General features: G+C 44.1%; 2 protein-coding genes across 7 annotated transcripts in view; one reads left to right on the forward strand and one right to left on the reverse strand.

Moving 5' to 3' along the window:
* Window positions 1-9,056, reverse strand: part of CFAP97 (cilia and flagella associated protein 97) — a 28,308-nt gene extending 19,252 nt beyond the window's left edge. Inside the window, exons 1-4 of one of the 4 annotated variants that reach the window (XM_084519186.1) lie at window positions 8,934-9,049; window positions 1,655-1,749; window positions 325-1,209; window positions 160-231 (exon numbers count right to left, since the gene is read on the reverse strand). In XM_084519186.1, the coding sequence (XP_084375312.1) occupies window positions 160-231; window positions 325-1,189 (937 nt within the window). In that variant the 5' untranslated portion in view covers window positions 1,190-1,209; window positions 1,655-1,749; window positions 8,934-9,049. Of the gene's footprint in view, window positions 1-159; window positions 232-324; window positions 1,210-1,654; window positions 1,750-8,734; window positions 8,856-8,933 lie in introns of those variants that run through there. The other 3 variants (XM_084519187.1, XM_084519185.1, XM_084519188.1) reach the window with 3 other exon arrangements.
* A 3,842-nt stretch (window positions 9,057-12,898) lies between these two features.
* The window catches only part of SNX25 (sorting nexin 25), an 80,090-nt gene continuing 73,290 nt past the window's right edge, over window positions 12,899-19,698 (forward strand). The window contains exon 1 of one of the 3 annotated variants that reach the window (XM_084519182.1): window positions 12,899-13,538. In XM_084519182.1, coding sequence (XP_084375308.1) covers window positions 13,116-13,538 — 423 coding nt within the window. In that variant the 5' untranslated portion in view covers window positions 12,899-13,115. Of the gene's footprint in view, window positions 13,539-14,211; window positions 14,278-17,444; window positions 17,478-19,698 lie in introns of those variants that run through there. The other 2 variants (XM_084519183.1, XM_084519184.1) reach the window with 2 other exon arrangements.

The following is a 19,698-nucleotide window of genomic DNA, read 5'->3' on the forward strand; positions in this document are numbered from 1 at the left end:
CATGAGAATTCAAAGAGTTCAACATAGCTTAACTTTAAACATTTTTACAATACATCTGGCAAAACCCAACCCTTCCCTTCTATTAGAACTCAGTTCTGTATTACTCCCAACAACATACAAATGTCATACTTTATTTAAAAGAAAAAAAGTAAGAGTCACCTTTCAAAAGCTGATTCAGGTCCATGGCATCATGCAAGACTTTTCGACTATATCTGCGGTCAAACTCCGAATCTGAATGGGGAAAAAAAATAAATCATATAAGATTGGACTTCCCAGCCTCAGAGTTTTTAGAAATTATATTGTACTTAAATTCTTCAAAATTACCATATAGTTCTTGGCTCACGTTTTCTTGTCTTTTTATTTTTAATTTCTTGTCGTTTGAAGCTGCAAGTTCAAAAGACTGGATAGGACTGATGTCTGGAGTTGACAGAGGTGTTACATCGGTCACCGTGTCTTCAGACTCTTCCAGGTAATCACCAAGCTTTGGTTTTCCTTCTGTTACTTTTATTGATGACTTGAATTTTTGTTTTGGAGACAGAAGAGCCACACTACAAGCATTCCTCTTTGAGGAAGAATGTGATGAATCCGATAAACAGCTATCAGAATCTGTATCAGAGCAATCCGTATCTGAGCTCGAAGATGAAGATGAGGAGGAAGAGGAGGAAGAAGAGGAGGAGGAGGAACTGATATTAGTGTATTTTTTGCTAGCCTTTTTTGCGTTGTTTGACTGCTTAGCAGACTTTGGTCTAACCTTCTGTTTTTTGCCATCGTCACTACTGTCTTCTTCATCTGTATAATAGTCTTCTTCACCTTCTTTAACTATTTTGGGGATTCCAGCCAGAACACTTTCTGGCGTTCCCTTACTTGCTGCAGATCCTGTTCCAGATGTACCTGCGTTCTCTGAAGCTGGAGAAAGTGAGGAAGATGAAGCATCCACTGGGTGGTCTGTGTTGCTTTCTAGGGACTGATCCCTCTGCAAATCTTCCTGCTTCTCTTTGCTTTCCTCCTCACAACAGTTTGCATCCTTTGTATTAGCAATCAAATCAGGGTCTGAAAGAATCACTTCCTTTGTACTTTCTTTCTCTATACATTCACCATTTTCTTCACTCTTCTTTTTCTCTTCCTCAAAATCACTGTCAAAGAAAGCATGATCCACTTCACCATCTGATACATCTTCAAAGCGATCCATACTGAAACACCAAGTGTCTCCTGCAACCACCAGAAAAGGTTTCCAAAGGTTAGCATAAGAAAAGATACAAGCACACTTTCAGTATAATAGTTTTGTTCTTTATTCTCTTAGCTCTTGTCATTTATAATTCTGCATTTAATTATGTTACATAGCTAGGGACAGCTCCATAGTTTAGTTTTATAACGAAATTTGGTTCTGCTTTATTGTACATGGCTTATGTACTTCTACTAGGCCAGTAAGCATTACTTCACACGAACAAAAACAATCGTGATTTCAAGACTTTCATCCCCAAGGAATTTGTCAAACACTTACAATGCCTTACTTACTTACAAACACTTACAGTGCCTTAACTACAGCAAGCATGTAATTGAAGCGTCTGGGTTTTGTCCCTTTAAGCTAGAACCTCTCTGTATCATTGCTTTGGGTTTTGTTTTAGAAGCCTTGGGTCTGTGCAGTGGTCCTCACCTTGCCTGAGGCAGTGGTCCAAACTGTGGACTTTCAGAATGAAAAGGAGGTGCAATTTCAATTTACATCAAAGATCCATGGCTCCCTAGGTTAAACTGTAATAGATGCAGGGTGTGTCAGCCTTAATCTTTTAGTTTGGATCAGGAGCCTGCTTTTCTTGGCAGTCCGTCCTCTACAATGCGCTGTGTAGCACAATAAGCAAACCTGATTCGTTTCAGATGAAACTAACCTCTAACGTGTGCTCCAGGCACTAACCTAGCACACCCACACCAGTAGTTACCAGTCACTCCACAGGACCGGATAACAGCTCATCCTAACAAAAGGATAATTCATGCATCAGGTCCTCAGTGCTGGTATGCTCTACAGATCTGCTCCTGTCGTGTCATACTTCTTATGGAAACACACGGCGTTAGATCCTATGAAAATTGTGTATGTAGTAGGGGGGATATGACAGTTTCCACTCCTTATTAGGATATATACAGAACTAAAAAGAAAAAAATACAATGAAAACAGAAATAGTAACACAGACCGCTGTTCCCAGCTAGCTAGAAGCACTTTTCTCCTACTGTCACAGGTTATATATATATTTGATGTATTTATTGATTGCATTTTAAATTCTTCAGACTCAAGGAAATCAAGAACAAAGACAGTAGAAGCAACTAGGCAAGGCAGGAGAACAAGAATATTTCAAGAGGTGCTCTCCCTTAAACCCATACAATTTGTTGCCATGGCAAACAAGGGTGAAAAAGGAATTCCTAAGCTTGCTTTGAAAGTGCAAGACTATTCCCAAGAAAGCCTCTACTTAAAATTATTTCAAAACACAAGATTTTTCAAAGGTCACCGTCATTCAGTTATCTTGCCACTTCTCAAATACTGCTCTGCTTCAGGGATTTGAAATACGCACCCTAAGTACAAAAAGGCCAGTACAAAAGTAGAAGGTACGGAATCTCCTGTGGTTTTAAAATCCATGAAGACAAAAAACTGAAGAGATTTAATAAGGTTAGATGTTGTATAAACCTGAAAACGCTAGGGAAAAAAAACAAGCAAATGTCAGTTTTGGTGGCTTAAGAGAAACTCTTTAAGTACCTACAGCCTTGCAGAACATCAGAACAAAGGAATAAAACACTTGGGAACCCTTAACTTGAAATGCTACAAGGAATTTGGAAACTTTTCCAATGCACGTCACTCACTGGGATCCCTGGCTTCAGGCAAATTTGCACAGCCTGCAATGCCCAACTGCCATACCAATTCCTGCAAGGTTTCCTGGAGCAGCTTCCTAAAAGGATGATGCATTTGAATATATGAAAATGTACGTCACAGAAGAAGAATCAGAAGACAGTAACGTGACATTGCTTAGTTATGGCTGATAGGTAAGAGTGGGCACGTGGCATATTTCACTTGTCTCAAGCACATGGATGTGACCCACTGTTAGCACTGCTGTACGTACAGAAGTGTAAGGGGATAAGGCAACACCAGGTTTGCGGGTGGATGCAGACTCACTAGTACAGGTTGAAATATCAAACTCCGTTGTGTAACCCACTGTCAGGAAGTGTAAGTAAACTAGGATTATATTACAGGTGATGAGATACTCAGTGGTTGCACCGAGACTTCTCAGATGTTTCTTTGCAGAACACAACCTCTTGAGTGAAGAAGGGATTTAACTCCAGGTAGTGGCAAGAGGACAGAGAATAGATGACAAAATGTGACAGGAAGCAGCAAGGGGCCCATAAACTCCTGCCCACCTCCAGCACCAGCCAAGGAGCACATCTTCCCACTTCACGTGACTTACAAATCGCTGAACCATGCGTTCTCCACGAAGCCTGAGCCAGAACTGATTAATGGAGAAGGACTGCCATTACCAGAAGAAACGCAGTTATCAGCCTTGCTGTGCCTGAGGAGCAGCAGTCAGTTCAGCGCCAAGCGCTCCTTCCACGTTCTGGCACAGCCCTGCAACTACTTCAGCCTTCTTCTTAATGGGAAACAGATGCGCTACATCGGTCCCTTTCTCTCACTGACACTCCTGATCATTCACAAGCTAAACTTTAATTAATTTTGTAGTTTCTGTTAAAAACAAATGGGAGGAAACAGATGAAGAGATGGTATTTTTTTGTTCCTATTCCCCTCACGCAGCCAGAAGGTCTTTAAGGGAGCTGGAATCTGCCAAGCAGCAGCAATACAGAATAAGCAATTTTGCTGATGAACCACGTCTAATTTAATAAACAAACTGTGCACACACAGCCCTTTCTATACAGGGCAGAACGTCATTTTATGTCTGTGAGAAGTACAGAGTTCTGCTAAGGGAACACTCATTAAAATACAGAACCAACAAGTGAAATCCTGAAAGCCCAGTAAACTGGCAACAGGACCAAACACTTCTCATTAACTGCTAATTCTAATAACCATTGCAATTATTTTCAAAAGACGTATGCTCTCTGCAGCTTCCTGTCATGAAACCCTCTATCAGAAGCAATAAGAAGACACTGTCTGGTTGAAGGTTATCAACTTTCCTTCGTAAATATTATTGGTACTCGATGTGGTCAGAACTAACAAACCCAGAGAGCTACTCCCAGCTTGCACAGTCGCTGCTTCCCCTTTCAGCTGGAAGTTTCCAGCTTTCCAGAGCAGAGACCCACCCTCCCAATCTCAGACAGCAGAACCAAGTGTTTGAGAGCTAAGGGGCTGGAAGGTTAAAGTGTCTTAATTAAAGTTTTATACTGCCAGTGGTAGATGTTGGTTAGGACGTTCCCAAATCCTCTGGCTCTAGTTGCTGCCCTGCTGGCAGGGATCCTAATCCCTCATTAATGCTGACTGCCGAATTCTATGGTGTACCTGGAGAGGGTGAAAACGCTAACCACGTCATCTAACTTCCATGTGCAGAATGATAATCAGTGAACAAGTTACCACGTAAAAGCAAGCTAATTCAAAGCTGGCCCTTCCCCTCTTTCTCCTGCCCCTCCTCCTTCGTTTTTGGCTGACACAAACAAGAAGTGAGCAAATTTGAAAGTGTCTAGGAAGGTGCAACAAAATTTCTAAGAAGATTGGAAAAGTACAACTTATGAGGGCTTGTTTTGCTTATAAGAGAGAAAACAGAGAAAGTATGAATCTTAAAATATGTAAAACAGACTGAACTAAAACTTAGTTTGTTCTCAGATACGATCACCATGTGTTCGAGATCAAGCAGTGCAGCTGCCCCCAGCCACATGCCTCGCTGTGCACACCCAGCCCTACTCACCTCCTCTTGAATGCGAGGTTTCATTTTTGCTACCAAGAGCAACACAGCATGCAAAGGAGGAAGAATCTCTCACAGGAAACTATTTCCCACGAGGGAATTCCCCACTGAAAATTTTGCCATTGCTGCCCCTTTTCCTTTTTCCCCCCCCACCCCTCCTTGCCCTGGTTTTCTCCGTTGCATACTCAAAGGGAAAAGCATTTTCTCTGCAGGCTGTAAAATACAGTCTATTAACTCTCAAACCTGTGTCAGGTCAGCCCTCACAAGAGCATTCTGACTGTCTACAAACAGAGGCAGACCCACTGGAGATGCTCCACAGTACTCTGAATCCTTTAAAAGGATCCCAGCACAAAGTCCTGGGTGTCCTGCCGATCCCAAGCAAGGATTCAGTTCAGCAAGTGTGCACTAGGAGCTCCTGGACCAGAGTCAATTGCCATCATCTGTTCGAGTAAACGAGAGCACATGACCACCACTGAGCCCTGGATGACCACAGAGCAAAGGCCTTGAAGTTAATGTACAAGAAGGAGAAGAAAAAAATAGTTCTACTTGATCAAAAAAAAACAAAACAAAAAAAAAAAAAAAAACAAACAAACCAAAAACAAACAAACAAAACATTCCCCTACTATGAAAAGCCAAAATATACTGAGGGATGTGGACCTGTAGCTTCAGGACTTCACTCTCACACACGCTCCCTGCTGCTACATGTCCTTCATTCTGTAATTCTGTTCTCCAGCAAAGGTTGCTTGGTTATGTTCCCACCAAACAAAAGGAGTGCAGATGACTGAGGAGGCCACAGTTCCTGCTGGGAAGATCTCTCCTGAGCTCTCCTAGAGGCCAAAGAGGACTCAGGATTGCGAAGGAAAGACACCAGCTCCAGCCACAAGGACATGCTTGCTGAAGAAACAAGCAAAGAGATTTTTTTTTTCCTTAGTGCATCCTAGCAAATGTTGTGGGAAGTGGTTAGTTTAGTTTTGCTCCTTAATAAACCTCATTCTCGTGAGAGGAAAGCCTGGGTTGGAGGCTACTGAGCTTAAACGATGACTGCGATGATGCCTGTGCAACAAGGCCATTGCTACTGCTTACTGTTGAGAAACCCAGGAAAATCGTCAGCAAACCCTCCAAACCCAGAGGGAACAGAAGCAGCTTAGAATAAAAATAAACAACAAGGAATCATATGCTGTCTGATAAAAACACCAGCAGCTTCTGGCCCTGCTTGTGAACATGGAGAAGTGATGCCACCCACACCCGTGGGCTGACTGCCACACACTGCTCCCCCTACCTGCAAGGGTCCACTGCTTGCAAGGTAATAAAAAAACAACTCCTCCTTTAGTGCAAAACTTGAGCAAATCCACCTCAAAAAGGCTGGGGTTACACGAGATATCACCCTGGTGCACCAGCCTAGGGACTCTATCTTTCTTCCTTTAGGTGCAAGTACACCACTCAAACACAAGAAAAAAAATCACCAATATTTGTGCAATAACTGCCCCATTATCCCCACCTTGTAACAAACCACCTGTGCCTGCTCTGTGCTCCTGCCTCATTCACTGCAAACAGTAGAGATGTGTGCCAAAAATGCTGAGAATATACAGGTGTTCACCTGCCACAGCCAGGGCTCAAAAATAAAGCCCAAATAGAGGTCAAGACATTTTCATCCACGTGCTGACCATCCACATCATACACACACTGTCCTTCCACACGGATCAATTAAATGCAAGTGGTGTGCCCACAAAGCACCAAACACCTGTTAAAAACACCTGTGACAGCTGTTATCACCACTGGGGAAATACACACACACTTAAAGAGATGCAGACCATGTTCTCCACAGCTGCTGAAGATGAGATGTAATTCACGTATTCTCAGTGAGGATGTTTCTATCCAAGAGGAAGAGGCACTGACTGGTACAGGTGAGCAGAGGGAAGTACATTAGTACAGTCTCTAAATCAATAGACAAAGAACAGCTTAAACAACTACCGCTCAGTCCCAGTACATGCACTTTGCCTCAGAGTGTGTGCAGGGCAAATGAGGTAGAGGTCTCTCGAGATCCTCTTGCATTATATTTTTATGACTTCTTCATTTCTTCAGATGAGAAGCCTTACTATGGAAAAACAGGTAAAATACTGGAATGTAGGGCTGTCTTTTAAATGCATCATGATCTGGGTGGGCTTCCTGGGATTCTCTTTAGTATGTTATTAAAATAAAATGCTTCAAGATTGCCAAATGCCCACCACCAAATCACCACCACTGCAAAATACCCACCACCACCATCAGTTCAGACTGCTAGATGGGAAATACCTCTGTCAAGAAAGATAGGGCTTGTTTTAGACCTTTACTATCACCAGTCTTGGCTGAGCATGAGACCAGGAAAGCAAAGAACAAAAATGCTTTAAAGAGCAGCTCTGGTGGAAGCACTGAGGGTACACCTGTTATCATAACGGCCTGCCATTTCCCATAAATCTGAGGAGATATTACTGCAGCTTTTGAAAGCCTCCTTGAAGAAGTACTTCTATGTACTGCTGGGTCAAGTCTCTAGATTTATGTCCCCAAATTCCTTGTTGTCTCCTTTTCTGCGCTCTCCATTTCACACCATTACAAGCAATATCTAGGCTGAGAAAACACAAAGGAACAACACAAGCACAACAAAACAACTAAGAAAAATCACTGAAAGAGCTCAAAGCATTCCAAAAAAATGAGTCCTACGATTTGAAGACTATTTTATGAATCCATTCTTCAACTAACATCCGGTGATTAATTTTCTAGTAACTATGACTTCATTATAGTCTTCAAACAGTTTCTCTGAAGAATTTCACTTTCTGTGCAACTTTTTTCTCCCTCCACTGTTGACTCCAGTGATCAGTCGCTACCAAGAAGCTTCCTATACTGGAGAAAGAGATTAACTTTTTCCACAGAAGCAATAATGCACAAAACACATTTGATGCTCTATATTGAGCACCTTGTAACAGAAAAACGCAGAGCTCCAACAGAAACTTAGCACTCCTATTTCTGTTATAACCATTCCAACCTGCAGCTTTCTTGCCTGCTACGTTTCCATGAACATTGCAAACTTTTAACCACAAGGTTTATAAATATATAAATGTCCAACTGCAAACACTAAATACTTCTTGCACGTTTTGTAGTATGAAGGGACAAATAAGAGCATTTGCATACTACAACAAAAACCAGCTTCTAAAAAATTGGATTCAAGAGAACAACACTGGAAACACTTCAGCAAGGCATTAAAGATAGTTTCAGTTGTAGTTTAGTTTGTCTTAAGGCATAACATATTTTAAAGTGCTGACTTTCTTAATATGTTGTGAAAACCTGAGAACAAACGGGGCTTCACAAGCACGACACAGGTTGCTGTTTGTATCATCTCGCTGAGAGACTTGGGAAGGGATTCACTTATTCTGCTCAACTGCAGGGGCCACACAAATGACAGGCAGGGAAGGCCCAGGATTTACAGTTACTTCTTCTGTGGCTTCCACACAAATCCGTACGGGTGCCTGGTTATTTGGTGGCTGGTTATTCTTCCAAACTACTTGGTTCCCACCCTGGGACCCAGCAGTGAAGAATACAGCCCTGGGCTACAATACCATCGCCCTGAGGAAATGACAAAGACGCAACTCGCGATGATTTTTACCACACTCTGAGACGAGCTGTTTACAGGAATCGCTTCGGCTGACTTCGTGCCTACCCCGGCGGCTCCAGGCCAGCAGCAGCCCCCCCATACAGCACGCACCCGAGGGACACCCACATACGCGTCGCTCAGGCGGCGACCCAAGTAGCGAGACAGCGAACTCCCTCATAAAATAACACACAAATAAACAGCAGCAGTACAGAAACGCGCTCCCCACCTTGCTCGAGATGGCATTTGAGGGCAAAACTGGCCAGAGGCGGGGGAAGGGAAACGCCACACACCCGCTCTCCGGGCTCCTTCCTCGGCCCCCGGCAGGGACCCCAGCGGCCCGGCAGCCCCGGGCGAGCAACCGCCGCCTTCTCCCCCCACCCCCGGCTTCGTTGTGGTAACGGCGCGGGGGCCGGGGCGGTACTCACACGGCCGGGCCGAGAGAGAGCAGGGCAATGGGGGAACGGCGCCGCTCCGCCGCCGTCTCGCTGAGAGCCTCCTGCGCCGCCCGGACCGGCCCCCTCGCGTCGCCGGGCGGGGAGAGGCGGTGCTTGAGGGGGAGGGAAGGGAGCCGAGGGCCGGGAGGGGGCTCTCGGGTTCCTCCCCTCCTTCCTCAGCCCTCCGGGGATGGGGGAGGCGGTTGGGGTGCTCGATGAGGGGATGGTGCCAGCGCTGAGGGGATGGCGCCAACGCTGAGGTGGTGGTGGCTCAGGTTGAGGTGGTGGTGCTCCTGGTTGAGGTGATGAGGTCTCACATGAAGGTGATGGAGACAAATTTGAGGAGCAGATGGAAGTACCCGTTTCTACCAGCAAACGTCCCTCCCTCAAGATTCACCCTCATCTCCACATCCTTGAATCTCACGGTAATTACTGAAGATAAACGGATGAAGCCTTCAGGCAGAGCTTCATTGCTTCTGGCGCTGATGAGCTGGGTGGCAACTACCACTAATGGTCTGCCACTGTAAGTGGTAGTGTCCTGTGTGAGGGTGGGAAAGATTCCAGCTCTTTTGAGGGGGCAGCTGAAATAGCAGACCTTGGTGTGCCTTTAACAGCAGCAATGTGACTTTTTAAGAAAGTAGGAAAGAACCGTGAAAAGAAAGATTCAAAACTAAAACAAACAAACAAAAATGGTCCTGTTATTCATTATGAAAGAGATTTAATGACATGATCATGTTTTTTTTTTTTTTTTCTTTTTTTTTTTTTTCTGAGCATATTGAATTTTGAGTTGAATCAGGCTGTGCAGCCAAGACAACTGTTGTGTATACGGCCCTGTTTAATTTGGCACATGAATATAGACACACACAGAGTATGTGTATGTATGTGCGCATATATACAAACACACATTTTAAAATACATACAGTGAACATGGCAGAGTACTACAAGTACAGAAAGAAAATCTGATAACGTAACTGAATTCCCCTGTGTTAACCAGATTGTATTACTACTGCTACAGTGTTTAATGGAGGTTCTTCAACTCACTTCAATTAACTTTTCATATTTCATGATGTATTTCATTCTCATTTTTCAGGAACCTTGCACTGTTGAAATGTTGAATAATCACAACTGCAGTTGAAGTCAGTGGGAGCTGTATTTGGAAAACACCAAGTACTACAAAACACTGAGCATTCCAAAAATTCTCTCTGTTATCTCACATTACACATTAAGTAGGTACTTTTGCCTTTGTTTTTCCTGTGCATCAGGTTCCTATTTGCAAACAGGCAAAATACACCAATTGTAAAAACGTATAATGAGAATAAATCAGTTAATATTTGTAAAGTACTTGGCCTAACTTACAAATTCTGCAGAAATTCAGTCAACAAAATAAAAAGTGCTCTTCATATGAGAGCAATTCAACTAATTTTCAGTAAGCGAGGAACGGAGCTTATAAGAAAGATGGTATGTGATAGTAGTAAATTGCCAACCTCTACAGCAACATGCTCTGAGGAACCTGTTTTGGCAGGGGGTTGGACCCGATGATCTTTTGAGGTCCCTTCCAACCCCTACAGTTCTGTGATTCTGTGTGATTCTGTGATTTGAACCAGAAAGTCCCACAAAAGACTAAGCAAATGAAAGAAAGCCTTTGCTATAGCATTAAGCTTGTCTAAACATTTTGAAGGTGCAAATTTATAAAAGTTAAAAGTTTGCAGTACTGTGAAGTTAAAAGTTGCAAGACTGTCACTCTAAGGAGAGATACAAAATTGAGTGTATCTCAGTTTTGGGGCTTGGTATAGGATATGTTATAAACAAGTTAATTATACTCTTTGCTCAAAGGAGAAAAGTGAAGATGCTGACTCTTCACCTAAATTAGACATAATTTCTGTTTTAAAATGAGATAAACTCTTCTCTTTGTAGGAAATATATTTGCTGTAATGCTTGAAAAAGGTAGAGTTTGAATAGCTTATCTCACAAACTAATTCCATGAAGGATTGAAATAGTTATAGAAAGATAATAACATAATCCCCAGTCCAAAAAAATCACTTCTGAAGTCCTTTTTATATTCTACAGAAACGTATTTTATAAAGTACAAAACGGGGAATTCAAATAACACTGAATTGAACTTGAAAATTGCCACTGACTTGCATGGAGCTAGGACATCATCTAAAATATTAGGAACTGTATGTCAGGTTGGAAAGTCATAGAATCTTATTAAAAACTAAAAGAAAAACAATCAAAGCTCCCTCTAGCTCTATGGATATACACTTGAACTGATTTAGATATATCTAATTCAGGGTATGATGTGTAAATTCTGACTAAAATTGGTAGGATTACTCATTCAGACAAGAACTGTTTTTGCGCGTAAGCACTGCAGGACTAAACCTTCATTGTAGTTAGGTTTATTTTTTATCTTCCTCTCCACTTCTGAGAATTAATACTCTAATGAGAAAATAATCTCTGTTTACACAGAACTAACAGTATTACAAGCTCTGCTTCAGGTTAATTTAAAAATTTAATTCCCTTAAGTAGTTTTGACAGAGGCCCAGGCAGTTTCCTGAATGCATTTGCTGTAGAAGGCCTCTCCACACTCTGTCTTGTTTCTTGTGTGGCTCTTGAGATCCCAGAATAGATGTTGAATGCAGTCCAGAGCCTCATATTTTCTGAACTCTGAGGAATTAAGTGTGTGCTGGGAGTTGGATCTCTGCTTTTTGTTTTCTACCTGATGAGAGTAAAATAACATTACAGGAAACCTTCTGGCATGTTGGGCCTTCTCCAAAAGCTCTTGGCCTCTGCAAGAATCTCGCTGTTGGCCATAATGACCAGAGATATTGAAAGAACCTTGTACCTCAAGACCTTTGGTGCAGCATCGGGATGCTTTGGCACTGTCATTGCAGTAGTGTTTTCACTTTCTGCATATGCTGATTTTCACCTTTAATCACATTAGACACATTACTCAAGTAATCACTTTTGGACACCCTGGATGGTTTGAGCTAGTGCTTAAATGAGCTTTGTGCAATTTAATATCCACTAAATAGAATAAACCATACAATAAAACTATATCTAAGCTACCATAAAAGATCAGCTTAAGGAGCAGAGTCTCTTTTGGTCAGTGACTGAAATGGGGGCTGAAATCGCCACAAAACTACTTCACTATTTTGAGAGGAAATAGATTTCAGTGCAAAACTTTAAAAGGAAAAGACACGTATGTATGGAGACAATCTGATACACAAGTCAGGCTGTTCTGTGGGTTAGGTTAGAACTAGCTTAAAAAATACTGTGCGTTGTCCTTGCTTCCATTACAGTTCTGCGCCACAAACTGAGCCCTAAACGATCTCTGGAGAGCAATGTTAGGGCTGTAGCTGAATATGCCAGCTCCTGGCCTTGACTTGTGCAATATCTCAGAAGCACTGGAAAATTCAGAGCTTAGTTTTAAAGTGGTTGCTTGCGCTCTTGAGATTACAGAGAGATCCAAGCATTCACGAGATCAGGGCTTTGGCGTTCACCCTTTTTTTTTTTTTTCATAGGAATTGTAGCATTAATCTTACAGCAGCGAATGCTGAATGGGAATAACTCGGGGTGTCTCCAACCTCAGCAGGGTAACCGTGTGGAACATGGCAAAGCTTTTGCCCCCCTCAGGACTTGTTAGGACCAGGTGCCGCGCTACGGATCACCGGCGGCAGGGCAGCGGTGGGCATCCCTTGGGGCCGGTTAGTGAGGTCGCTGTCGTCCCCTTTCCCCGCTCCACCACCTCTTTACCCCCAAAACCCCGCTGTTTAGGCTGAGGGGCCGAGCGCAGGCTGGCTGCGGAGGGGCTGCGGGTGCCGCCCGCCTCCTCCCGGCCTGCGCGGGGCCTCCCGGCCGGCCCCGGCCCCGGCCCCAGCCGCGGCCCCGCCTCCGCCTCCTCCCCGCGCCGGGGGCTGCCTCCAGGAAGCGGCCGAGCCGCCCCGCGCCGAGCCCAGCCGAGCCCAGCCGCGCCGCGCCGCCGCCGGGCATGAGCTCCGGCTCCCCCGGCGGCCGCAGCGGTGCCAGTGGCGGCGGGCGGCGGAGACCGAAGGGGAGGCGGCGGCGGAGGAGGCGGAGGAGGAGGAGGAGAGGGGCCCCGGCAGCGGCCGCCTCGGCGGGGGGCTGCGGCGGCTAGCGGGAGATGCGCTGCGAGCCCGCGGCGCCCCGAGCAGCATGTTCCCCGCCGCCGACAGCGCTAGCGGCACGGCCGGCCAGCCCGAGGCAACGGGGGGCGCCGCCAACGCCGCCGCCGCCGCTCCCCCTCCGTGCTCGCACGGCAGCCGCAGCGGCGACGACGAGGAGGAGGAGGAGGAGGCGGCCGAAGACGAAGAGGACGGGGAGCGCGGCGCGCCCCGCGTGGTGCTGGCGGCGGGGCTGGCGCTGCTGGCCGCCTCCGTCGCCTACCTGGGCCGGCAGGAGGAGGCGGGGGGCCGCGGGCCGCTCTGCCTGGCCCTGCCGCTGCTCCGCCTCGCCCTCTACGCGGGCTGCGCCGCCGCCGCCGCCGCGCTGGGCGCCCTGCTCGGCCTGCTCGGCCGCCGCCGCCGCCGCCTGCCGCCGGCCGCCCGCCCCGCTGCTCCCCGGCCGCGGCTGCCGGCGGTAAGTGGCGCCCCGGGACCCCCCCCCGCCTCGGGGCTGTGCGAGGGGACGCCCCGCAGCCTGTCAGGGTGCGGGTGGCACAAGGGTTGGGGAGTCCTGGTAGAGGAGCGAGCCGAAGTAACTTGGTTGCCATCCGCTCCGGTCGCTCCAGAGCTGTTCCTAAGCCAGGCTTGGAAAGCTGCTGCTGCTGGGAACGGGGATCTCCAGCTCTGCACACCGGTGGCAGGGATGTGGTGTTGGACACCGTGGATCGGTGCCCCTGTCTGCTCCCCGGTGAGCTCAGACCTCGGTGGGGTGTTAGCAGGTGAGGTGCTCGGCAGCAGAGAGCAGCACCCGAGCTCTGTGTCGCTTTGACAGCATCACACGGGGTATCTGAGAGCGCTTTGGGAGGACAAACAGGCATGGTTTGTGCCACCTCGCCGTACAGCCTAGCTGCGTCTCGTTACGCCTGGTCCATGCCTTGTTCTTGTCAGCAGCAGGTAAATAACTTGTGCTGTCGCTTGTCTTCGTCTGCAGCCGAAGTTGCAGAAAGCACGGGGTGCTGACAGGGCAGAGGACCTGTCAGGCATCATTCACCGATGTAGTGGGCTGTCTTGCCAATCAGCTCAGCTAACGAGCTGCAGCCCTGCTTTATTTTTCCCTCCTTTAACCCGTGGAGGGAAGGGGACTGTGTTTGTGAGTATGTTTTTCCAGGCCCGTGTTTAAGGGAAGCTGGCAGAACGCTGTTGTCTGTAGACAGGTTGGTTTGGCTGGGGGTTGGTGGCTTCAGCGAGTAATACAACATGCAGAGGGGTGTTTACAATCCAGTTGTGGCAGTGGGCACGTGTTATACTGGTTTTGGCCTCAGGGTAGGAGATTAGGAGGCAAATGAACGGGAGAAGAAGAAAAATTAGAAGATGTTATGCAGAAAGTCAGCAAATGATAGGCAGAAGGTACCTGTCCTGTATGTAGTGTTAAGCAAGCACAGCAAAGGATGGTTCTGCTGGTTTTTGTTGTAGCGATGCGTATGAAGTTCCTAAGGAGTCCTGGTTAGTAAGGGATGGTTTGGTTTTGCATTTTACCGTTCAGCTGCCTTATAAGGGAAAAATGCATCGCTAATAAATCTCTTCAGATCTGTAGATTTGCATACTTAAGCAGTAGTGCTATAGTTCCAGTGACACTTATGTGCTGGCATCCTTTTCTGAACATCTGTGTGTGTATTAAGTCACTTCTAAGAGAACAAATGCTATATGTACTGCAAAGAACCTTTCCATAAACTCAATAACTGAAATCTCCCCACTGCTGCAATGAGGAGCAACCTGGCAGATTTGTGAAAACAAACAGTGAAAAATCCGTTTAATTTGGGAAGCCCAGCATTGAAGGAAAAAAAATAAAAAATAAAAAATAATTGAATATAGCTCTTCTCTTTGTGAAAAACACAGTGGCTGAGCCCACTGAACAGGAGGGAAAGTAGAAACGTCCAGAGACAAATGCAGTCATTTCGATGAGTGTGCCCTCTGTGAATGTTGTTTTTGTGGTCTGTTTCTGCCTGTTTCTCATTGTTTTCCTCTGCCTGTGCCCATCCATTGGATTCGCCTGTATAGGTAGTGCACGCCTGCTCTTGTTTTGCATGGTCTAGTATGCGGTGTTTGGATCTGTTGGAGCTCTGTGGGGTGTGTTGGTTATTTCAGAAAAGAATTGCAATCTTGTGTTTGAAAGTCCCTGCCAAAGCAGCAGTACCAACTCCAGGCCTCCTTCTGGGATTGTTTATTTACTCTCCCTCTGATCCAGTTAAAAACTTTTCTTTCTTCCTTCCTTGCACTGTTATCAAAATTTAATCTGGTTGTATGAAAGGAAGGGATTGTCTAAAAAGGAGTGAGGTATTTTACCCTTTCTTTTCAAAAGCTATAGTTCCAGGCGTCTTGCTTGGGTTTCTCATGGCTTCAGTTTACAGTTTTGTTTTTATATATATTTATATGTACTTTTTTTTTTTTTTTTTTTTTTTTTTGACATAAAATGGCTTAAAGTCTCCTAAGCTCCTTGAAGTACTTCTTCTGAACATCATTTTGTGTATGTTCAGCAATTTTCCTGATTGGTGCTTCAGCAACATGTAGGTGGAGAAAATAACAATGTCTGGATAAGCAGCATATAGAAATGTAGGCCATCCACTAAGGTTTTTATTTGCAAGTATCTGTTGTACATTTAATTAAAAAAAAAAAAGTAGGTTAATCTTTTTATTATACATCCCATTCTTCTTCTGCCTTCTTATTACCATTCAGTTGTTACTTTCCCATTGTCATGGGGCCTTATGATGCTGTATTGTCTCTTCTGGGAGCTGGTAGCAGGAAGACAGTGAATCTAGAATTCCTTTAACCTTATCACATCTTTCGTCCTTCAAGAGTAGGAAAGAACCCTACGTTGGTGTAACACTTTTTGTGTGTGTGTTTTACAGATACATATAACAAATGCAAAAGAAGATTGTATGTGAGCTCGAGGCAGATATGCTCATTTATCATTCTTTGAACGATTTTCATACTGGGGTTAACATATGAGGGGAAAAAAAGCATACGGTAGTAAATATTTACTCTAGTGGGAGTCAGGCTCAGCTCTTGGAAAGTGAGTGGGAGTACTCAATCAACTTCAAAGGGACTCGGATCGAGCTCTTCACACTGTGCTGAAAAACCAGAGTTTTTTTTTAAGTTCTCTATTCTACAGGTACTTACAGTGCGAGTTTAGCGCTGTTGAATTTCATGAATCTGTTCATGCCAGTGAATAATGCAGGTGAGGAAGGGCAACACTGCAAGTCTGGACTTAGCAATGTGAAGTGTATTCCTTTTTTCATCGTGTTTGAATTTGCTTCTAGTGAAACCCATCCTTCCAAATATGAAGCTTTGCCTTGTCCTAAATATTGTTTTTCCCCTTTGAGACTTGAAAGATTAAGACTTCTGTTAAAATTGGGTATCTCAGTAAGGGCATTTGAAACCTGCTGAGAACTGCAAAGAAAGGGATGCATTTATATCCTCACAATGAAGTGCGTTTTCAACGTAGTCTATCTCTGTGTGAGAGCTCTGATCTCAAGGTATAGCTGGGCAGTGCTCTAGGTTCCCCAAAAAGCTTGTTTTTCCCCTGTATTCTTTTAATATTTTTACATGAAAGAGAATGGAAGAGAGATGTACAGTCAAATTATAATTTTAATTATTCATTCACATACCTACAGGAGTTAATAATATTGGCAAGTAGTTCCTATTCATACTTAAACAATAACAATCAAATGACACTGTGAAATTGTACATTACGTTATCGGATATTTTTCGGCACTGTTCAGGAGCCATTCTAGGACCAGATGATTTGTGGCAGAGGAGGACAGTGAGATGCAAGACAGCAAAAAGGCATGGCAAACCAATAGCACTTCAGTTAAAATGTGTAAGTCCCAAAGGAGATTTTCACCTCTCAAGTGCAAGCAGATGTGCTAACACCAAAGATTGCTCTGGAGGGGATTTGTTACATGCCACCTTTTTTAATTCAAGCTCATTCCCTGCACTGCTGTCAGTTTGTGTAGTTCTAGAGGGGAGATGGCTTTGACTTCCCTGAAGAGTAACGTTAACTGTGACAGTGGGAAGGAGAACACGTTTTCCCACATTTCCAGTGTGAGTTGTGATTTCACCAAAAAAACTGGCAGGACAGAGTTTTCTTTGCAGCATTTTGACTCTGATTCAAAGCAAAGTCTCTAAGTAACGTGGTTGGTTTATCAACTGCATTTAAGTAATGCAAACAACAAGGAGTTCTTTATTAGATTCAGGTGCTGCATTATAAATGCAGATTAAATGAATGATACTCTCTATAGAGAATGAGCCACCTGGTTTGCCTCACAGCAATAACAGAAAATAAACAAATGCTGCTGGCTTTTGTTTTGTTTTCAGCAAAAAGCTCAGTGACTCTAATGTCCTGCTTTTAGTTCCTGTGAGTGCTGATGGTTCTGAGTGTTTCTCTAAAATTCAGCTCCTAACGTATTTGATTACTCTTCTTTGATGCTGTTTAGTAGCTCTGCATTTTTTGAAATGTTTTGCTCTTGAGTTTTGGCCACTTAGGGGGATTTCTGTAACAATGTTTTATGTTTCTAAAGGCTTGTTCCATCACTGAATGTGGATTTTTCTTGAATCTGGCATTAAAATGAAGATGCAGGTAAACCATTCCTCTTTAGGTCGGGTAATCACTGAAACCTCTGTGTTCTGGAAGATAGGACTGTTTTCATTTATACAGATAGGACTGTTTTCATTTATACCACAGAAGAATGAATAGTGAGATGATGGGACATGGTCTGTGTATGGTCTGCTCTTCTCTAGGAACATAAGGGAGGCAGAGTGTTGCATCATGACTGGAGTAGTATTCACTACCGTAAGGAAACATCTGTCAGGCTCACTTGAAGCTGAACTGATGGAGAATTAAGTAAAGTATTATCTGAAGCTGTAATTCTCTATCATAGAAGTCCAGTCTGATGTTGATGTATGTTATACAAAGAGAAGAAGGTTAATGGGGTAGTGGGCGATGGAGCAAGCAGTGATGAGTAATTGGAGAGTTCTTGTCTGCTGCACTAGATGTAGTCCTTGCCTCGTAGAGCACAGATTAAACATGTGCAGCATGTTGTGTGGTCTGTCCTGAGTGCTGTTTTAGTTTTGTTGTAATTGATTTAATGTAATAGAAATAATTGCTAATTTTTCTCTGCTTCTGGCTTTAATTCCACAGCAGAGTAAGGAAGTGTGTGGCTTGCCTGTGCCGTGTGTCTGTCTGTCGTGGTTTAAGGATTGCGTTTCATGCCTGACTGTTGGAGGTTGATATAGTGCAAGGTGTTTCTGTCTTCCCTCTGAATAACCATTTATGTAGGGTACTTGTTGAAATACCTTCTTAATTATTATTTTTCCTTTTGAAGGCAGTGTTAAATTACTTAAATTGTTTTAAACCTATAAATGACATTATTTTTGCTTCTCTAGGAGACGAAGCCCAAAAACTTGTCTTAAGTTCAATGCCAGTCTTGTTTTTCTTTTTTTTTTTTTTTTTTTTTTTAAATTTTCCTGGGCCTTTCAAACTTTTGTCTGCATCTTAAATCATTCTCAAAAGTATCAAACAATGAGCATTATTCAGAAGTCTCCAGGAAATACACACATCCTATTTTTTTTTTTCTCTCCAGGCCATAAACAAAGGCAAGTTCAGGGAAAACTTAAACTGCACCAGGAAGCAGCCGTCCCTACTTGTTAGCAACTTCATTCTTTGTGTGTTCTTTCCAAATGTGTTCCCCCCAACTTGTAAGTCATTTTGTCAAATCTGAAGTAAATTTCAGGCTGGTTTCTCTCATTCCTCTTTGTCAGTAACCTCAGTAACCAAAACTGGGCTCTACTCCTACAAGTCAGGAGCAGTGGGAACATACTGGGTTTTAAGGAACAGCTAAGCTAGAGTTTTGGACTAAGTTAAATCCATTTATGAACATGTTTGGTTCAGTAAGGGTTATGCCAACTGCTTCATGAAATGTAGCACTGTTTTCTTGTAGATGAGTGGCATGAAGAAAAATGTGTAAGCATCCAAGTCGAGGCTTTCTAGCTGAACCTGTTCTCTGCAAGATGAGACATCTGCATGCGTTCTCCCATCTGACTTGAGACTGGTGGGAAGAAAACCTTCCAGTGAAATCTGCTGGATTTTTCATTCTCTCAGTTGATAAAGCTGAGTTTGGAATGTGAATTTTCTGAAAGCCTTCTGTTATCACAGGTGCTATAAACCCGTGTTAGCAAGCTGTCACTGTGGTTTTTAAGGTGGCTGTTGCCATATGTTGTCCAACTCAGGTGTGACTGTTTGTTTAGCTGATTCATCTTTATTCTCACAGACACAGAATTTTTCAAAAAAAGTGCTAAGCTATTAAGTTTTAATAGATTTTGCTAAATGCAAGTTGCTAAGACTGAAAGAAAAAACAGGTTCGATCGGCTGTTTTAGAGAAGGCAATTCAAGATCTGGTCTGTTCTCAGGTGTGAAATTAAGTTCACAGGTCTGACGGATCATCCTGAATCACAGAATAATTCAGGTTGGAAGGAACCTCAGGAAGTCACCTAATCCAATATCCTTGAAGTAGGTCCAACTAGGAGAGGTTGCTCAGTGCCTTGTCCTTTTCAGTCTTGAATATCTCCAGGGATGGGAG

Source organism: Aythya ferina (genome assembly GCF_964211825.1).
Source record: "Aythya ferina genome assembly, chromosome: 4".
Taxonomy (NCBI): domain Eukaryota; kingdom Metazoa; phylum Chordata; class Aves; order Anseriformes; family Anatidae; genus Aythya; species Aythya ferina.